The sequence below is a fragment of the Taeniopygia guttata genome, chromosome 3, assembly GCF_048771995.1.
Source record: "Taeniopygia guttata chromosome 3, bTaeGut7.mat, whole genome shotgun sequence".
NCBI classification, from domain to species: domain Eukaryota; kingdom Metazoa; phylum Chordata; class Aves; order Passeriformes; family Estrildidae; genus Taeniopygia; species Taeniopygia guttata.
Window position 1 is genome coordinate 64,412,756 of NC_133027.1, and position 15,830 is coordinate 64,428,585.

The following is a 15,830-nucleotide window of genomic DNA, read 5'->3' on the forward strand; positions in this document are numbered from 1 at the left end:
ACTACAAAGTACCTATTTCACTGAATATTACTTATACTATTTAGAGAGGCCATTATTTTCTGAGGTATTATAAGTAATGTTGAGAAGTCACTGTTTAAATTGTAACATTTTTTTTTTTTTCTGAAGAAGTGCTCAAAGTACCAGATGTCTGATTTGCTAGAAATGGTGGAAAGCTGGTAAAATTCAGGTCCTGTGTGCAGTTATCTATAGAAACATATTCTAGAGCTTAGTTTAAGTAGCTAAGTTAACATTACAGAGATTAAGCTTAGAGAGCTTTGGTTTTCTGGGTATATTCAGTTCCCTGGAACTGTGCAAATAAACTAAACATATGGAATTTTGTTTAGAATTGACATTGCACGTAGTGTCAGAGACTCTTTTAAGAGTGATTTAAACTAGGTTAAGATAACTGTGATCTCTTCCACAGGATACTGCAATTGTGCACCCAGTTCCTATAAGAATGACTCCAAGCAAAATCCACATGCAGGAAATGGAGCTTAAAAGAACTGGAAGTGGTAGGACATTTTCTCTTGCTAATATGGGGAGTTTCATACAGTTAGAGTTGGCCTTACTTCCTTGAATGTACTTTTCTCCTTCACCAAGGATGAATAAATCTGGAGTTGTAACGAGCATCATTACTGAGTTAAGAACTGCTGTTCAGATAAGTGCAGAGCTTGAATTGGCCATTTGCTACAGTGAGAATTTTACCACCTCTAGCAGAATGTTTCTTGGAGAGTAGTTCAGCATCATTATAAAGATGGGATTTGGACCTGCAGGTGAATGTCTGGGTTTCCTTGTTAAATACTGAAGAAAACTGGAGATGGAGATCATAACCTGCATTCATAAAACTTGTTCTTCTGTGGTCAAAAATACTGCATTTATTATTTTGAAACTTGAAAGCATTTGGGAATATTGGCAGGCCCTTTTTTACTCTGGTCAATAATAAGCAAGGTGGTTTGATAAATTTTCTTGAAGGAATGGAAGCAGGGGGGGCGGGTCTTAGTTTTCAGTTGTGTGACAGTACTTCCTAAAGTCATGGACCTTCACGCAAGAGTCTTCAGCATAGGAGAATAAATAGTATCGACAACACACTTCTTTTAAAATTTATTTGGCCTCATAAATAGCTGAAAATTCACAGCTCTTAATGCTGAGAAATTGTTGTTTTATGTTGTAATAGTGTTATTTCTGAGTTAAAACACACCAATTTTAGTCTTGAACACAGCACTTTAGATAAGGGCAGAAAACCAGTTTAAAGCTTTGATGCCAGAAATAAAGGCTACTTTGAATAAGTTCATTTATCTAGATTTATTTTCCATCTAGATCATGCTAACCCTACTAGTCCACTACTTGTGAAACCATCAGATCTCCCAGAAGAAAATAAAATGAGTTCATCTGTAAAATTTACAGCTGGAAATACAGTTAGTAAGTATCAATGTGCTTTCTGGTCTCCTTTCTTACATTACACAAAATGTAGATCTGATATATCCCTCAGTAAATGAAAGCTGGCTGGATAGTAGCAGCTCTAAAATGAGATAAACTTATTCTAAGAACAGAAACATTTCTGATATAAAGTATGTATTAGAAGTAGTAATTAAGAAAGTTCTACTGATATCACAGGAGTTGTTTTCCTACCCTGTGTGCTCAAGAAAGTTCATTTTTGTCAGCTCTTTTCCATCTTCCTGTTTTCTCTTTTAATCCTAGAATGAAAAATTCAATGTACATAAATTGGAATTCACTAAGTAGCATTTGATTGTTTTTCCTCAGAACCATGGAATGTGTTTTCTAAAAAGTGAAAATATGTTGGGCACAATTTCCAGGCAATTCTCATCTGGTTTAGCTACTAAGCAAGTGCTACAGACTTCTACATTCTGTTTTTAGTACAGCTTTTCAACTGTTTATTTCCTTCTAATAGCCTTTTCAATTGCCAGTATCTTCTCTGTCCAAAGCATGTTGCATTATGTTGATTTGCTTAGTCCACTTGTCTAATATTGAGAAAGGTCCAAGATTATATGTTGCCTGAATGAATCTCTGGAGTCTTTCTGAGATACTTTTTTTTTGTTTTCTTCAAGTTGGGAACTTTTCTTCAGCAAAACTAAAATCTCAATAAGTCATTATTTTAAATCCTGTGCATTATTAAGACCAGAAGTATTTTGGTTGGTTTGTAATACAAGAGGAATTCAGAAAGTACCATCTTGCAGTATGTTTTGCTTTTCTCTTGAGCTCTGTTTCAGTAGCATTCTTCATTCTGACCAGTGTCCTGCTCATGTCTGAGTTTTACTTTTCAAGGAGAGTTCTGTTTTTACTAAAAAATTTTCTGATGCCAAAGAATGAGAAAACATGCAGTAACTAAGTTCAAGAGCCTTTTGGCGCTCCCTTTTCCTTATCTAAATGTAGCCTAATCTTTGATAAAGTGTTTTTCCCTGAGAGGAAGAACATAGTGAAATGAAACAAATCACATTGCAGTGTAAGATATAAGCACTGTGCAGTACCTGCAATGTTAAGGAGAAAAGGTATAAAAAATGTAACAGGTAAGAATATGCCTTACTGATCAGGAAAGTCATCTCTTCAGGATTCTCATTTCTGAGGCCTGGTTGATGTATCTTACCGCTTTTGAAAACTTAGTGTCCTAGGAGGTTAAAGTAATCCTTAGAGAGTGGGTAATTCAGAAAAAATCTTGATCTTTTTGAATGGAATTTTCCTCTTCACTGGTAACAAATCAACTGAGTCCCTTTGCTCCAGTGACTTCTGCCTTGAACTTTAATTTACCTGGTGCTCTAGAATAATCCCTTGTGATAAATTATCCTGAGGTAAATTTTTCTATCAACCTTCATTCCATATAAATCTTGTGACTTTTGTGAGGCTCCTCATTTTCTGGGGAAAAAACCCTCAAGCTTTGCAGAGCTTCTAAGGGTAAGGGTGTTCTTGAGGATCTGTGATGCTTTAATAGCATCTTTTATTTCTGTAGGTTTGCTTAATCAAAAGCTGAAAGTTTTAAAAAAGATTCAGTCGAAAACAAGGTTGACCACCAGACTTGGAGGTACAGAAGCTGCAGTAGTAGCAAAGCAACTGCATTAATCTGTGTTCTGTACATGCCCTTTCCTTTTTCTGATTTCTAAGGTTGGTGACAGTCCTTCAGCACTTCTAAAATCAGGCATGTTCTTCCCCTTGCTTTTTTTTCCTTGGATGACCCTTACTCTTGTTCACTAGATTGTTGAAGTGGTGGAACACCAAGAGTTTAAACATTTCGGTTTATAAAACTTAGTTTTTGTATTTTAAATACATCATTACTGTCATTGTTTATTCTTCAGTACATGCCACTAGTAACGAACAACTGATAGTGTTGGGTGAGTGGAGTTGGTTTGTATTGCATCCTTCAATTATTCAGACTCGAGGATTTTGAATCCTGACCAGATGATAGCTTACAGTGAAGCACTACAAGGACATGTGCATTTTTTGTAACAATAGAAATTGGATATTTGAAATTATTTGTTACTTCTGTCTGTTAGGGTATGCTAATGATGCAAAGCAAATATGAAACTGTACTTCCTTCTCCCAGCAGATGGCTACAGCAGTTCGGACTCATACACTTCAGATCCGGAGCAAATCGGAAATGCTGTAACACGGCAACGGTCAGTAGAGTAGCAACTGAAAAGAACAAGTAAAAGGTGTTTACAGAAGCGTGTTCTCAGCTCCTGGTTATTTGACAACTAGCTTATTAAATGGTGGCAAAATAGGTTCCTAACTTTAACACTCAGGAATCTGGAAGCAGTCTGTTTTCTAATGCATTAACAATATATGTTGCTTTTGTTAGTGTGTAAAGTGAAAATGAAAAAAGGAAAGTTGTCTAAAAATTTGTTTGAGATTGGCCAGTCAAGTGCTCCATGTGAAGCTCCACATTCAGTTGGAATCTTAATGCTTTCCCCTTAAATGCAAGGGAAGCACATGAGACCATGCTGTTACTTGAAACCAATTTTTTAAAAATACCTATTTAGGCATTATTGGAGAAGAACCTTATGACACTGTAGCCTAAAAGAAGAATTAAGCACAAATTAGGTATACCATGACAGTAACTCAGTCTCTTTTATTAATGGATTTATAAAGGGCAGTCATAGGCCCAGCATAAATTAAGGGATTGGAGAAAGCTACGCAAGCATAAAACCACCAACTGCATAATTTCACGTAAGAAAATGTGCTGTACTAGCTGGTGCAAATTGTTCCCACTAAATCTGCCTGAATAGGATTAAAAACCAGCTACACCGTTAACCAATTTACAATCAGTTTCAGAGGTAAGTTTCAAAACAAGAATAATTAGGGTGACTTCAATAGCAAAGAAAGATTTCCATTTGCCTGTCAGTACAGCAGCTTGAAAGATTCTTTCCTGCATTGTTGCTTAATGGAAAATGTGATTCTGTCATGCTTTTATGTATGTTTTTGCACTATCAGCATGATGGTTTCAACATGTTCTTTTGCTCTTTGACTTTGGGTTAGGTTCTCTTGCTGAACTTGTTTGAATGAGAATGAAGTTGAGTGGAGCTTTCTCATGAGTTCCCACATTATGGCACAGGGAGCTTCTATCCTGACCTGGTAGTTGTGGGAGTATGCACACAGGAAATTTGTTGTCCCACTTACTCCTTTAGTTCTTCCACTGGCATCTCTTCTACCAATTGCAATTTTGTATAGAGATGACATTGTACTTAATCCTACCATTAGTCAATACTACTTTTTTGTAGTTTCACAAAGCAAAAACTGACAAGGCTGTGTCAGATGATGATACTTTGGATTTCTCCTTAAACCACTTTCTCCCATTTTTAATTCCGCTTGTGGTTTTTTTACTATACTAGCTAGAGGGATGACCTAAGGAGTCAGTATAATTAGATTTTAATTTCATCAGCTGAAGAATTACATGGTATTACAGAAGCATTACCTTAGAGAATATATTAAGAAAATAAACTTTTCTATTGTGACAACTCAGTTTTGTGTCTGGACTTAAACATTCAGGAATTCCAGGTTTTGTGGGAAACTTGGGTACCCTTTACCTCTCCTAGTTTACATTTTACAATAGTTATAGAAGAATGTTGCAGAGGTAAGTCATAGAAAAGATTTTATCACGAGTTGAATAAAAAAGCAGCTGTATTCATGTCAGTGATTCAATAAATTTGTCTTTTTCAAATTAGACTAGTTAGAAAGCTTCTGCAAACTGGTTTTAAAATAAAGTTGTACCAAAATTCTATATACAGTAAATCACACTTAAATGGCACTTAGTGCAGTAATTTATCCTTCTATCCTTTCTGCCTATGTTCTCCATGAATTTGCAACAGATATCCACTAGATGGTGATCCTACCTAAGAATGAGTCAAAATTTCTGAAGATTCTGCCAAGTATATAGATTTGGAAAATTTCAGATAGAGAATTAAATTGCTATCGCATACACTGAGATACTTCTTGAGCTCGATATACATGGAGGCAGATCCAACAGAAACACAAAATTCTTCTTTAATGAAATTGAACTTACCCCATTTAACCTAAACAGAATGCTGACTACGTCTTAAAAATTCTAGTGACTGTCATCTAGATGGAATTACCATATTTAGCATTCTCTGTTTCTGAGTTGTCATTGTTTGGGACATACATCAAGGTGTTGGTTTCCCAAAGATAAATTACATGTGATAGACAATATAAGAATAATTTGAATAAGGGATATTTAAGTAAATGGAAATATAAAAACAGTTTTAAAATCAAAGAATACTGGAAGTTTAAAACTAATTTGGCAATCTTGAAAATCAATGGCTATCAGGGGTTTTTACCTCTATCAAACTTGTTTTTTAATCGCATGCTTTGAAGAACTTTTGATGTTTGCTTCTGTTGTAGTCACCTAAAATCACTATAGAAGCTTATGTATTTTGCAGGTCACATTCAGGAACATCTCCAGATAACACAGCACCACCACCACCCCCTCCAAGGCCTCATGCTTCTCATTCTCGGTCGTCATCTTTAGATATGAACAGATCCTTCTCAGTTACCCCAGGTAGATACGCTATGTTCAGAGTGCATATTCTTTTTCAGCACATGTATTCCTGAAGCAGACAATGCCTTTTTCTGTGAGGAATGATTCAGAGTGTTGTTTTTTAAAGTACCACTACTGAATAAAAAAGTTGCAAATGTTGTCATCATTACTGTATTATTTGCATTAAAATTTGTATTGCACTTTACTTAAGTAGCTAATTTAAAAGTCAATTCTGAATTCTGGCTTTGTAGTTTTTTGGATAAATGTAGGAAACAAAGTCAGGAAAGAATATTCTGGCTGTATACCCACATCAAATGAATTATATCTGGCAGTATATTTTCAAGGGGGGTCTTTTTGGAATCACATGTATCAAAGATGGGTATTTAGTATTTGACTTCAGAGGAAATTACTAAAGTCACTTCTGCTACCCTGCTTAAGGAGTTTTATTGGACTTCTGACTTGTCAATACTTGTAAATTCAGGTTCACGAAGTATGAGAAGATACTAAGAACTTATAATGGGGGTAGAAAAATCCCAAAGACTAAGATACTAAAACCAGAAGGGTATCACCATGTCTGTACAAGATCGATGTTCTGATTAACCCTGGTTTCGTCTGTTTACCAGTTTGAAAGGAGTTGACATTACATTATTGGCCTAAATATGACATTAATATATGGCAAAATGCAATGTTTCTTCATGTTGACAATTTAATGTGCATGTTAAGAATTTAATATACAAAGTAACAATCTTGTCCAAATGTGGTGCATCTTTTACAGGACAGCAACAGGCTGGAGTTGTTGCCTATCCGCCTGCAGTGCCTCCAAGACCACAGCCTTCACAGGTGATGTCACTTCTGAGAAATTGTATTCTAACTCAGTGCATTATTTTTATATAACTGAGTTTTAATATATCTCTAAAAATGAGTATCATTGCTTGATATATTTTTGAAAGCACCAGGATGTGAATGATGGCAAAACCTAGACTACAGCTAAATGTTAGTATTTCCTAAATAAAAAAAATGCTTGTAGTGGAAGTATGGGTAGGGATTAAGGTAGATATGGAGGAGGAATGAGTGGCTCTGGAACTGTGAATTGTGGGAAAGAGAGAAAAGTTATCCCTTCACATTCCATTGTCCATTCCTGTATAGTGCACTGGCACTATGCACTATACAGTCATAGTGTATACAAAGAGTGCGAGAGCCATTTTCCGAAGTTTTGCAAAATAAGGGTTTGTCTTCCATTTGTCTGGTACAGGGTAGAGCTTTATGTAATATGCCTACCGCAAAAGGAGTGATTTCACATCTTCATTTGTCACAGACTTGGTGATCTTTGCAGTTGCAGTGTGAGTAATATCAGTTAGCTAATTTGGTAGAAAGCACATCTTGAAAAAGTTTTTTCTTTGTCTTAGCCAGCTGAAGCCTTCAACTGCTGTGCAGATCTGACATAAAGGAGATAAATTTATTTTCAGTTGTTTCTCACCAGCAACTACTTGTTAGAATCTGAGTTAGCAATTGAAGTCAGTCAGTGATTCAGAAATTATCTGAAGGGATGAAGGGAGTGTACAAGGACAGACATATTCCACACAGTTATTACATAAGCACTAAACTAAAAGTCTGTATCAAGCCCCCAGAGCCTAAATGGCTCTGTCACAGCAGAAATACCTACTACTGAATGAGTCTAGCTAGTGCTACATAACATCCCCATTTGGTCTTATTTCCTGGATAATAGCATATCTGAACTTCCTTTCTCTTAAATATTTCTGCATGCATGTCTTGCATGCATGTCCTGCCTGTTGTCCTACTGATAGTACATACATTTTTGTCCACTATAAAAGGCAAATAATGCTTAACATTCTGTCCCTAAATATTTTTGTTATTTTATTGTAGGGCACAGGTCCTCATGTGCATCGCTCAGTGGATGCTGATGGCCTAATAGCTCATACCAGTACCTCACCTCAGCAAATACCAGAACAGCCAAATTTTGCAGACTTCAGCCAGTTTGAGGCATTTGCTGCTTCAGGTGTAAACAAAGAGGAAGAAGATGAAATTGAAACACACTCAGAAGTTTTGCAGGTGAGTAGAAATGAAGGATCATGTCATTGCTTTAATGCCACCAACAGTTATGAGACTGTTAAAACCTATTTCTGCTGTTCTCTGTCAGTGGTGTGTTGTTTGTTGAGTTTTTTATTCTGTTTTGGTTTTTTATGATGCATCAATCCATTGCTAGAAAGTAATTAAATTGCATACTGCTGCACTTATTTAGTAATTGCCAAATGCCTAGGCAGAAGGAATTCTTTTCGTCTCACCTCTTTATTGTAATTTAAAATATTTCCATACTTATTAGCATACATGGGCACAAACATAATTGTGTTGGTAATACACATAATTTGAGACTTAGCACAGGCAAAACCTTTCTTCTGCTCATTCTTGCCAGTCTTCCAAATGACTTGCTAGTAATTTTTAAATGATGTCTCAAGACATGCCTTAATAAATGAGATTACTGTCATGTATTGTAAACATCTGCTAAAATTCCATTAATTACTTTTCTTCAAAGTCATTGGACAAACAGCTGAAGTGAATAGAGCTCTGGTGTTCTTCTATCATTAAAGATGTTTACAAAAACGTGTTTCCTACTATAGACATAGGACTTGAAAGTTTGGAAGCATTAGTATTAATGTCATTGCTAGCTGCTGTTGCAGAAACTATTTCATGTTCTCCTTTGATAATTTGTAGCTTTTATCCAGATTATAAATTCTCTGGGACACTTCTGCATCCTCACTTGCAAAAGTCCCTGTGGTGCTTTAGTTGTCCCAACTGTCAGCAGCATAGTCTTACTGCACTTGTTCAGGAAGGTCAGTGACGTAGCCCCATTTGAGCACTCTCCATGTACCTCATTGCAAAACCAGCTATGGTAGCTTAAGCTGCCATTGAAAACTGCTTAAGTTAAGCTTGCTGATTGTTTTGCATTGAGGTGGATGTGGAACAGTCACATTGTGTTCCATTGAGGGGATTAACCTTTGGCAGTGGCAAATTGATAATGGTAATACTGTAATAGCAGAAACAGCTATAGCAGTTTGTGATCAGGCCACAGCCTCTTTTGTGCTATGCAGTGCCTCATGACATTGGGCTTGTGATTCTAAATGAGAATTGAACTAGAATTTAGGTGTTAACTATATTCACATATCAGAACACAACATACTTGTTTTTATTCCAATTGTTGCCAAATGAAGTACATGTTAAGTAGATTTCTAAATACAGTATATATTCCTTTAGGTTGAAAAGCCTTCTGATTCTGCAAGTTCTCTTAGAGTTGCCAAAGCAGATGGAAGAGTTGAAGACAAAGCACCTGCAAATGTCCCCAGTAGTGCGGTATGCAAAGTACCCTTGGAACAAAGCACAGTTTTCTGATGTATATGAAATTAAAAGTTTGTTTTGATTTGCAACAGCAGCTTTATACATGTCCACTTGAGTCCAGTTTTCTAAGCCTAATAGGTGCTTCAAATAGGCACGTGTATGGTGAGTTTTTGTAGCAGATAATGATGATTAGATTTATTCTTATGACAGCAGAAAAGACACATATAAGTTTTCAAATTTTTGAAGCAGATTAAAATGTTTAGTGCAGAACTTGATTAACAGTAGCTTTTTATTTGATTACAGACTTAAAATTATTGGGGGGAAAGTGTGCTCTGCGTTGCTGTGTGTTTACAGTACTCATTTTTACTGTGGTGTTTCTGCTTGCACAGTTCTTTGTCAGTGTGTAGCAACTTACTAGCCTTTCACCATGTGGGTAGGATTTAGTACTTCAGGTTTTTTCCAGACCAAATGAGAATGCAGCTAGATGTCCATCAGAAAATACCTGATGGGTTGTGAATTCAGTTGCCTCAGTAACTGAATATGAAACACAAGCTACCAATTTATAATCCAAATAAAATGTAGTTTCAGAAAATTAATAAACTGTGTTTTCCTCTTCAGGGTAAAGGCACTACCCCACTTGCTCCACCACCGAAGCCTATTCGTAGAAGATTAAAATCAGAAGATGAGCTAAGACCTGAAGCTGAGGAACATACACAGAAAACAGGTGTCATAGCTGCTGTTCTTGCTTCACAGCCATCTATTCCTAGGTAACCCAAGAAGTATATAAATACATCTGTTACTGGAAAGTTTACATTTAAACAGTATACACACTTTCTGTTCCAGGAGTTGCAAACAATTTCAGTGTGTTTAATTTAGATTAATTCAACAGTTGAAGAGTTTTTGGTTTTTAAAGATGGTCATCCCAAAGCTGCTACTGCTGGGAGACTTTTAAGAGATTTTGAATTTTGGAGTGTGAATTCTTTTTAATTTCTGTGAGTGAAAGTATGTTGGAAATAAGTGGTGGAAGTATTAAGATGTAGCGTTTAATTTTAAATGGTTGCTATGAACAGTCCAAAATGTGCAGTCTGTGTGTCCTAGCATGAAAATAGTCTATGGTAGTAGTCACTTGGAGGTAATGTGGTTTGCCGTGTTGGGCCTTCAGAAAGTTGATAATGACACATTTTTAAAATGCGCTGTGTGCTCTTTGACTGAAACCAACTATGTGTGCATATATGAAACGTGTATAATATCTGTGTTTCCATGCAAACAAACGTGGTTCATCAAGCCAGACAGAGGCGGCAAAATTTAACAGTACAACAAGTGAAAAAACTTTGAAAAGAGGATTCTGCTTACTTAAGAAGGGGGACTATAAGTGAGATGTTCAGCTATATGGCAAAATTACTTATTATAGTACTTCTAATATATTCTCAGATCAGTGGGGAAAGACAAGAAGGCAATTCAGGCATCAATCAGACGTAACAAGGAAACCAACACTGTTTTGGCCAGACTGAACAGTGAACTACAGCAGCAGCTAAAGGTAATTTCTTTGTCTGTGTAAGAGAAGAGCTTCAGAGAGCAAGCTGTTAGTGATGCACAGTAACAGGCATCTCTGCAATCCACTGATAAATGTAGTTGAGGATATTGATATGAAATATTTAGCTATTTTTGTAGATCATAGAATATACCTATTTGTGATAAGCTTTGTGAAATTACAAATCACACTTTTGCTGCTGCAATGCATATTTTTCAATGTATTGGTTTGCTTTTAGCTACAGTAAAATTTCACCTCATTTTATCAATACTAGGTTACCTGTTGTCATCATCACATACTTTAAAAGCAGTACCAAGAAGAGCAGCTGAAGTGATCTGTGTTTTTCTGAAGGAAAAAACAAGCCTTAAAGTCTTAATAAAATTATAAATATTTTAAAACAAATACAGTAATCTGAAATATAAAATTTGCAGTTTAATAATTAGTGCAATAATAATCATTTGTTTACCTAGGTCAGCTATCATTGTTTTGGAGCTATCTGTAGGCATCAGCTTAATGTATTTCACCTGCCATCATTCTTGCCTAAGAGATCTCATTTTAACTATGAAGATAATTTTTTTTAAATATCTTAAATGAAAATATGAATTAATAAGATACTGTCTAGAATGGAAGGTAATTTTAAAAACTCAAGCCTGAATGTACTTGTTACTTTTCATGAGAGTCAAGGTGCATAAAATTCACATAGGAAGAAAATCTGGGGAAAAAACCTGTGTGTTTCCAATACTCTTAATTCAGGGGAGAGCTTACCCCCTTAACATTTTAAACTTCATTTGAAAATATTATAGTTTGGTTTGCATCTGGTTACAAATTTGGGTGATTTGAAAAAAAGGAAAAAAATACTAAATGGCATCACCTTAGAGCAAAGTACTGATTTTCAATGATAAGTAATTACCAGCCAGGTAATCTTCTATTCAGTTTCTGGAAGGAGCTACCAAGAGTCTAGAATTTAAGTTAGTTCTCAAAGTGAAGCAGATTTTGATTGCATGATGAAATTTTCAGTACTCTTTCTCTGTGGACTGTCAGTAGAAAATCTTTCTTTTACAGGATGTTCTTGAAGAGAGAATCTCCCTGGAAGTCCAACTGGAACAACTTCGACCCTTCTCTCACCTCTAAGCCTACTGCCGTTAACTGTGAATTTACTAATTTTGAAAGGGGTATTGGTTTCAAGGCCTATTTAAATATCCATGCATCTAGCTCAATGCACTCTATTCTGCATTAAATGTTGTGGTTCTGTTTTGTCAATTTGTCCACTTTTGTATTTTAAGTATTTTAATTTCAGTACAGAGAAAAAAAAAAAACAAACTACTTTTTCCTTGAATGTGACACTGCCTCTCACATCTTATTCTGTGGGCATCCGTGATCTTTGTTGGACTTGAGTTTGCAGAGTTTGTCGCCAAAATTTCCAACTGGAATTTTTTCATGGATTTTTTTTCCTGTTGAAATATCTTTGCAGAAAATGTTTCCTGATCCGTTGATTTTAACCTTTAAGCACATAAACTCTTCATTCACTATGGCATTAATTTTATGGTGCCAGAAAAGAGACAAACTACTAATCTGTCATCAGCCAATGTTACTTCCCAAGCTGCCTTTGACAATTGGAAAGTTGTTCACCATTCTAAAAAGCCTGCGTCTTTGCAATTCCCCAGCTTACTCAGGTTGGGAGTGTTCTTGCAGGCTGTTTGCCATATCAACTGGATTGGATTTTGTGATTTTTGTTGCATACATTATAGAGTATGTAACCACAGATTGCCAGGTGTTCACATTTTATCCATTCATGATCCTGATTCAGCCGCATGCGTAGAAGCATTTATGGCACAATTGGTAGTCTGTCGAACAGGTCTTTAGTTCTCCCTTTTGTGAAAAGAGTTGGGTGTAGGTCCCAAACATTAATTGCACATTATCTAAGCACCACCTGTAATTGCATGTCTCACATGTTACCTTTTAATAGCAGATCACATCCACTGGTCTTCACTATAACAAATTGTATTGTCAAGTAATGTGTCAATACCTCTATAAACTTCTAATTCCCAGCAAAAAAAAAAAATATAAAACAAAAAAGGAACAGTTTTGCTTCTTAGGAATTCTGGGGTACCTTCTGTCATCTTGTTTCCAGGCCTTACTTCTCTGGCAAATAGACAGGCTTCACTATTAACAGAGTTCCTTGAGTGTATCTTGCTCTTCAGGTTGATGTACTGTATTAGGATTTGTTGTATATTGTACGATACACACATTTTGATCTCATATGTAAATTTGCATTAATTGCTGACTAACAGCAGATATTCTATTTAATGGCTTCTTCTGGCTGTGGGATCATAGATGTTTAACTGCATGGATGTATCTCTGCAGAATCAGAACTAGCAATTGTGTGATTTTTACACCAATAAAACAGCACAATATTTTAATTTTGTTGATTCATCTTTACCTGGGAATTGAAACGCATTCATATAAGGGGAGGGTTTTATTACAGGTTTGCAGGTAATTTTTTGTAATTTTGTGGCATGTACAAGAAGTGATTGATCGTAGTCTTTTGGCCATTTTCTTCCCTCATTTTTAGCTGTTGATCAGAAGTGATTCTCTTGGTAATCTGTGGCTATACTCCTTTTATATTCTCCTGTAAGCAAATTTAATACAAATGTAATTTCTGAGAAGTAAATGTTAGTATTGACTTGGGTCAAATATATTTATAGTTCTTAGGCTTACTATCAGGTTTGATTTCCTCTAAAATTCCATTAAAGATAAATCATCCTCTGTTAGCACTCCTTAACATCACTGTCTCACTTCTGTGCCTAAATGAAATTCTCTTAACATGTGCTTCCCTTCCAAAAGGATAGGTCAAGTCAGATTTACCACTGGTTATGCTGTTACAGTGAAAAATAAGGATTTCTCTTTTTGGTTATTATAAACAGACAGGATAATTGCGGTGAATTTTTACTACTATAACTTTTTCAAATGTCATGGAAGTGTTGCAGATGGTTTATGTGTATCACCTAAAGCAAAATTGTCTGGTATGAAAGGATGTAATAGTTGCATGAAAGATGGTAGTTTCTATTTGCATGTAAAGGGATTAAGAAATGGTCACAAAGGTGACTAAGGCTTTGATTTCAGAAAATTACATATGAATAGGGAAATGTGAAGAAAAAGTCAGCAAAACAAATGACCCCCCCAAGTAAACAAACTTTAAAGTTGATAGACCAATCACTTCTATTATAACTGACAAGTAGCAGGAACAGAGTGGGAAAAAGTTTTTCCCTTTTTTAAAAAGTGGGAAAAGTGAGTCACTGCAGTTAAAGAATGTTGATCTTTTGAACCAACTGTATCTTGTCCATAGTTTATTTTAAAGTTTAAAATACATTTTTTAAATAGCACTATTTTCATACTAATATTTAAGTATTAAGCCTGTGTTTATAGCAACAGGATTCTTAAATCAGAATTTAACATTTTAAGCTTAAATGTAAAAAGCTTTTTACATTCAAACGTTACATGTACATATGAATTTCTCTAACATCCATATCTTCCTAATAGAATCACAAATTAGTCTCAAGAGAAGAACTTCGGAAGCCTGAACCATTTTGTGTCTTGCCAACAAGTCTGTTTAAAGAATTTTTATGGATTACTTTTAATGCATCATTCTGTACATTTTAAACCAGTTTTTCATTATCAGAAGACCTAACTGAAAAACTACTTTGTCTTAAGAACATCACTGCCAATGATGTTCAGAAGTTACCTCATTTAGTAATGTAACCCAACTTTAATCCCTTATAAAATTATCTCCCTGTCTCCTCTATTTCTTTGATCTTGATCCAATTACTTGATGCATTCTTTTCTATGAACTTAGATTGTAAGCTCTTTGGAGCAAGGAATTATGTACTGTACAAAAGAGGTGCTCTCTCTATTGCAAGTATAAATGTAGACTACTAAACAGTATGGAGTGTGATTCATGTACCCAGCTGGGATGGATGGACAGCAGCAGGCCTTTCCGAAACACCTGGGGAACCTTTTTCTCTGGACTTTTCCACTGGAAGAATGTCTCTTTTCGTTTGATTTGCATTTCTTTTTTGTCTCCTAATAATGTGCCTCTTTCTTCATTCCACCTGCTTTGGAGTTGCTTTCATCTCCATTCACTGCCTATCTTTGGACTGCAGAGAAGATTTCCAAAATACAAAGGTAAAAAGCTGAAGCCGCTTTGTTTTGAGCAGTATTCTAAGTCTATCCAATGTAAGCGAGTATTTTCAATTTTTTTGTACTTCACATGCACCTCGTTTTCCTTGCAATTGTGATGAACTAGATGATCTCATATTACTGAAAATGTCTTACGTGGGATAAACAAAGTTGAGGTTATAAAAACTTAAAACTAAAGAAAATAAATTTGCAGCATTGTTTCTTGTGTGACATGTCTCTGTCCCTTATGGATGGGGTGTGCTGTGTTTCTCTGCATTTAGGGCAGAGTTGAGAATTACTCTTCTGGTTTCAGCTGTGCAGTCTGTCTATAAATATCACTTTATGGGTGGTCTAGCCTTAATCACTTTTTCCTAAAACAGTAAAAAATAGTAAATCATGGTCTTCTGACTCCCAGCTCATTCTAGTTTGTAGTGGAATGTAGTTTCATGAAATTGTATTGTGCTGCAAAAGCACATTACTTCTAAGTGAATAATAACAATTCAGTTCTTACTCTGTGGGGAAGATGAAAAAAAAACTTGGTTTATTTTGAATATATTTGCATGCTTATGCAGCATGCTAGTCTTGCCGTGTATACTGATGTACCAATCTTTTATCATACAGCTGTCTAGATGAAAACACATGAAAACCAAGGACTTCATTATCTAATAACAAAAAAAACCATTAAATGCTATGTTCTCTTAATAGTCTCAACAATGAACTAGGGATTGTACAGGAAAATGTTAATGTTTTAATGTTTAAAATGAGACAATA

The 15,830-nt window shown here is 35.5% G+C and overlaps 1 protein-coding gene across 14 annotated transcripts in view; it reads left to right on the forward strand.

The window, feature by feature from the left end:
- Positions 1-15,287, forward strand: part of REPS1 (RALBP1 associated Eps domain containing 1) — a 63,882-nt gene extending 48,595 nt beyond the window's left edge. For 10 of the 14 annotated variants that reach the window (XM_030268113.4, XM_012572514.5, XM_012572517.5 and 7 more), the window contains 10 exons: positions 425-512; positions 1,318-1,419; positions 3,554-3,626; positions 5,904-6,022; positions 6,777-6,841; positions 7,886-8,071; positions 9,272-9,367; positions 9,971-10,119; positions 10,784-10,889; positions 11,946-13,303. In XM_030268113.4, coding sequence (XP_030123973.2) covers positions 425-512; positions 1,318-1,419; positions 3,554-3,626; positions 5,904-6,022; positions 6,777-6,841; positions 7,886-8,071; positions 9,272-9,367; positions 9,971-10,119; positions 10,784-10,889; positions 11,946-12,014 — 1,053 coding nt within the window. In that variant the 3' untranslated portion in view covers positions 12,015-13,303. Of the gene's footprint in view, positions 1-424; positions 513-1,317; positions 1,420-3,553; positions 3,627-5,903; positions 6,023-6,776; positions 6,842-7,885; positions 8,072-9,271; positions 9,368-9,970; positions 10,120-10,783; positions 10,890-11,945 lie in introns of all 14 variants that reach the window. The other 4 variants (XM_032747325.3, XM_002197706.7, XM_012572515.5 and 1 more) reach the window with 4 other exon arrangements.
- The last annotated feature ends 543 nt before the right edge of the window (positions 15,288-15,830 follow it).